Source organism: Bos javanicus, chromosome 1, assembly GCF_032452875.1.
Source record: "Bos javanicus breed banteng chromosome 1, ARS-OSU_banteng_1.0, whole genome shotgun sequence".
NCBI lineage: Eukaryota > Metazoa > Chordata > Mammalia > Artiodactyla > Bovidae > Bos > Bos javanicus.
Genome location: NC_083868.1, coordinates 2,341,436 through 2,346,334, shown reverse-complemented (window position 1 = coordinate 2,346,334; position 4,899 = coordinate 2,341,436). Strand labels below are relative to the sequence as shown.

The following is a 4,899-nucleotide window of genomic DNA, read 5'->3' as shown; positions in this document are numbered from 1 at the left end:
AATCAGACAAGAGTCTGATATGTGCCTATTAATGCGTTAAGAGATCTCAATAAATTATTACTACATCTGAAAAGCTGACAGTTACATGATGAAAAACCAACAGAAAAAGGTCAATGCTCCATCAAAACAGAGCCTAAGTTCAGATTCTGATTCCACAAATGCCAATGAACTGGCCCACATTTTTTTTCTGGCCTGGAAGTTACTTCAGTAAGTGACCCTGTTTGTACATAGTGAACTTGCTTTCTTAGCAAGAAGAGTCCATGTCTGTCAGTTTTGACATCATCAAGCAAGAAGATAAAAAAACATCCAGATGGTCAGACAAAAACATGTTTATTATTACTGTTAGCTGTTTAGACAACACTGCACCATTGAATAATCATTAAGTTTACTGATTAAATTTATTAATATAGACATTTACAAACATAAAGTGCTGTGCTGAAATTAGGAATTACTAGAGTTTTCTGATAACCTTACCTTCTCATTAGCTAATATGAAAAAAGATTTCCTTGGACTTCCCTGGTGGTTCAGTGGGTAAGAATCCACCTGCCAATGCAGGGGACATAGGTTCGATTTCTGGTCCAGGAAGATTCCACATGCCATGGAGCAACGAAGCCCATGCACCACAACTACTGAGCATATGCTCTAGACCCCATGAGCTGCAACTACTGAGCCCACACACCACAACTACTGCAGTCCACGCATCCTAGAGCCCGCGCTCTGCAACGAGAAGTCACCACGATGAGAAGCCTGAGCCCCACAGTGAATAGCCCCTGCTCACCGCAAGTAGAGAAAGCCTGCAAGCAGCAATGAAGACCCAGCAAACCAAAAATAAAAACGGTTTCCTTTATGTATGTTCTTGTAATGTGATTAGGTAAGTGAAAGTGAAAGTCACTCACTTGTGTCCATCTCTTTGTGACCCTATGGTCTATACAGAATACTGGAGTGGGTAGCCTGTCCCTTCTCCAGGGGATCTTCCTGACCCAGGAATCAAACCAAGGTCTCCTGCATTGCAGGTGGATTCTTTACCAACTGAGCTATCAGGGAAGCCCCATAATTAGGTATCATGTATTGTAATTAGGTGCCATGTATCTAATATTTAACAAGATTCACAGAAGCATCACCTTATAAAATGTTTTAGAGCAATAGCTTTTATTATAAAGCTCTTATTTCACACCGGTCACAATTGTATATAGAGTAATAGATCATTGCAGAAGCTAGTGATAACTCATTCAACAAAATAATCACATATTATACCCATTAATGCCCCATCATCTAAGCACAAGGTCTGAAATTTCCTTCTGAAGATGTAATTTTACTTATCTATCACACACTTTACAAAATCACTTGTTCTTCCAAAATCAGAGGGGCAAGTGACATGCTTCTGAGACACTTCCATAGTACAGCACTCTGAATTAAATAAGGAAACAGACCAGCTTCTTTTGACAAGTCTAGTTGCCCAATTCTGTGAATAAGGCAATTACACAGATCTTAAAAAGTCAGATCAGTCTGAGAGTGGATGGGACACAGTCTCATGGATGTCAATCTCTTCTCATTGCCAAAGGTGCAAGTGAGCACAAAATTCTGACATCTTGTAGTTGCTTATTAAAGGGTTCCTAACACAGGAAATTGGATCCCTAAGACTGTAAACTGATATATTACTCTCATTGAAAAAGCCTCTGAGAAGTGTAATACAAGAGAGGCTTCAGATAGGCTTCTGTAAAACATTTTGACTCTGATTAGAAATGAAGCCATAAGTGAAACTTTGTTTCCATTGAACCCACCTCTGAGAGGTCAGAAAATAAACTCTTTAAAGTGGACATTGGAGTCTATTTCTAGAATAGCTAAATCAGTTAGCTTGGCTGATGGATCTTTGCTGCCAATGGCTCATGAAGTTAGCGCGAAGTACAACCTAGATGTTTGGTGGTTTCTTTATTCAGTACCCACAGAGAAGGCCTTTATAAAAAAAAAAGAAGAGAAGAGTGCTGTAAGTCCATTACACTAATTTCCTGTCGTAATATTTCCAACCATATAGAGAATGTTCCAAAAGTCTTAGACTAGTTTTGTGCTTTAATAAACTCAAGTGTCAATATTAAATTGTTTCCTCTTGTCTTGCTATGTCTTCAGAACAAAGCTGGTTGAATATTTCTCGGACTCAGTTTGTTTCTTACAGTTCTCTCACTCACTTACACATCACTGGAGATGTGGGTCGTTTTGTGAAAAGTACAGAGGTGCACAGTTCTCAGACTCTTGTGTTATAGAAAGAAACCTCAGCCTCTATGTGTGGTGTTAATATTACTGAAAATTATTTGGGGCAGTACTGTGAACATTGAGATGGTCATATTTTAATAAATTTCCACACATTCATCCAGTTAAAGAAAACTGTCTTAACTCCAGGTGTTTTCTCTCCTTCTCCCGGATCAGTGTTATTTGGGTTTTTATTTGTAATTTCTTTTGTTTTTATAAGGGTTGTGTATATTTCCTGGGTTCTGGCAATTTCTTTCTGTGCATCAAAATGGACCTTCTGCCTAGTCAGGAGGGGAACAATTAAATTAAAATCATTAATTCGCTTATTTAGCTTTTTGATGTCTTCTTGAAACTGCTCACAAACTTGGTTCCACTGTTTCTGTTCGGCTGATGTCATTGGATTCCCAAGTTTTTTCCTTGACGCTAAAATTGCCTCTCTGAGTTGATCAATGGTATCCTTTATTTCCTTTTGCATTAGGATCCATTCTGGTTGGTATCCATTATCTATCAATATTCTGTTCAGGTTGTGAGTCATAGGATCAATATATGAACAGCCAGAAAATTTTTTCAGAGGTTTTCCTTTCCCACTGAGATTGTCAAAGTCTCCTTTTGCCATTGATTCCTGAATGAGATCCTCCACCAAACGCTCTATTGCCTGAGTTATCTTTTGTTCCTTACTGTGTCTTACATCTTTAACAGTGACACTGTCAGTGAAATACTGGCTTTGCAGTTTCTGCTTTTGGTATTCCATCACTTGTTCAGTTGCACGGTCTGCTCTAAACTGCCTGTACTGCTTCTCTCGTTGACTCGGAGTCCCAAAACCAATACCCTCAAAACTTAAGTAATGCCGGTGTTGGGGTGTTTTATATTTGAATTTTTCTTCTTCTTCTTCTGTGTCTTCAACTTTACTCTGTCTGGCATTTGTCTGTTCTATCACGTGGGAAAGTACCTTTCTGTAAGCTTCTTCAATCCTTATAAACGTTGCAGAATCAGCAGTACTAGAGCCACCATCTGGATGGTATTGCTTGGCAAGCTTACGAAAAGATTCCCTGACATCATCTGCAGAACAGCCTTCATCCAGATTCAGCAGCCCATAATATTCTCTTATATTCCTTTTGGATTTATTAGTTGACATCATTCTAGTTCTTATGACAACAAGATATGGACCCATTTTCTTTCGATTAGGAATCACTGAAGCACTTCTCAGATGAGGTCTTAAGATCTGAGCCATCATCACATACGTTGTGTTCCTTATGGTACCCAGAGTTCTTCCTTAGCAATGATCTATAAAACAACAAATATAGGGTGAAAAAAGTTGTATTATCAGCTAAACTCATTATTTTCAGCAATATGGATGAGATTACGCATACAATAAGGGCAGTTCTTTCTAATGCTGCTGCTAAAATTCTCAGAGCTACGATTCATTTATGTTAGCAGAAAAATGGAAGTTGATGATGTCTTATATTAACATATTGCGATACGATCTAGATTCTACTCCTCACTAACTAACCCCAGGATGTTAGAGATGGCAAGTTCTCAGAGATCATCTAATCCAATCTTTTCGTTTTATGAGAAAATGCAGACCCAGAAGGTTAAGCAACATAACCAAATCCAATAACAAGGTGGAAGCAAAATGGTTAGGGTTAGGGCACAATAAGCCTCTTGTTTAATTGTCTGTATCCCCAGCAGATCATGAATTTCATCGGCACCATTACATCTTTAGTAGAATGTATCATTGTCTTTACCGTCCCAAGGAGTCTTCTCACGAGGAGACATGTGAAATAATAGAGCACACGCCAAAGTATGTATCTAGTCTGACACTAAATTCAATAGAATCAAATGTGCAAAAAAGATTTTAAGCTCTGCAGCTTGTTAGGAAGGAGCTATTCGCTCCAAGTCGAAAAACCAAGATGAAAGGGTGAGCCCCCTCAACACGTTAACTATTATTTTTAAAACGCACGATACAGAAGAGGAAGGCAGTCTTGTACGAAAGTAATGGCAATGAAATGCTCGAAGTGGTTTCACTGAAAACAGGACTTTGATGTATACATGCTAAAACTGAGTTCCCGGGGACTCCAATTTCTGGACAGTTGGGATCGAGGACTTTCAGGTTTAACTGGGACTTCGGTGATGGTGCCCATGGTGGCCGTCCCGCGGGAGCCGTCAGTCCCGACGCTGGACACGACACGCCCCGCCCCGCCCCGCCTCCTACTCACCTCAGACGCGGCTCAGCGGCTCCCACTACCAAGCTGAGCCTCTGCGCGTGCGTGCGCCATCTGCCCTTCGCTCCACAGGCGTCTCCGTTGGAGGCCCGCGGCAAGCTCCGCCGCTGGGCTAGACCATCTGCGTTTTACACAGAGGGACCCCTCGGGGTGCGGCGGGCAGTATTATACCTAATAGGGACAGATGTCCTACCTTACCAGAGAACCCCAGAATTTCCTTTAGGCCCTAGTCTTCTCAAGAGGACTAGAGCCCTTTCGGGAGGCCCCACCCCGTCCGGGGCACCAGCTCCACCTCCGCCCCCACCTGGAGCGGAAGATGGGTCGATTGAGCGGGATTCTGGGAGATGTAGTTCTCCCGGAAGTGCGGCGCGCGCAGGACTGCTTCCGGGAGGAGGGAGGCGGGGAGAGGTGAGGCGGCGAAAAGGACGCTGTG

The 4,899-nt window shown here is 41.7% G+C and overlaps 1 protein-coding gene across 3 annotated transcripts; it reads right to left on the bottom strand.

The window, feature by feature from the left end:
- Positions 1 to 313: 313 nt before the first annotated feature.
- Positions 314 to 4,551, bottom strand: DNAJC28 (DnaJ heat shock protein family (Hsp40) member C28). 3 transcript variants are annotated; one of them, XM_061411900.1, is made up of 2 exons: positions 4,461 to 4,551; positions 314 to 3,528 (listed from the first exon to the last, which is right to left on the bottom strand). In XM_061411900.1, exon 2 carries the CDS (start codon positions 3,476 to 3,478, stop codon positions 2,336 to 2,338), a length of 1,143 nt encoding a protein of 380 aa, XP_061267884.1. In that variant the 5' UTR covers positions 3,479 to 3,528; positions 4,461 to 4,551; the 3' UTR covers positions 314 to 2,335. The 3 variants fall into 3 exon arrangements, with proteins under 3 accessions (XP_061267884.1, XP_061267969.1, XP_061268052.1); XM_061411985.1 differs by lacking the exon at positions 4,461 to 4,551 and adding an exon at positions 4,294 to 4,424; XM_061412068.1 differs by lacking the exon at positions 4,461 to 4,551 and adding an exon at positions 3,990 to 4,267.
- Between the last annotated feature and the right edge of the window lie 348 nt (positions 4,552 to 4,899).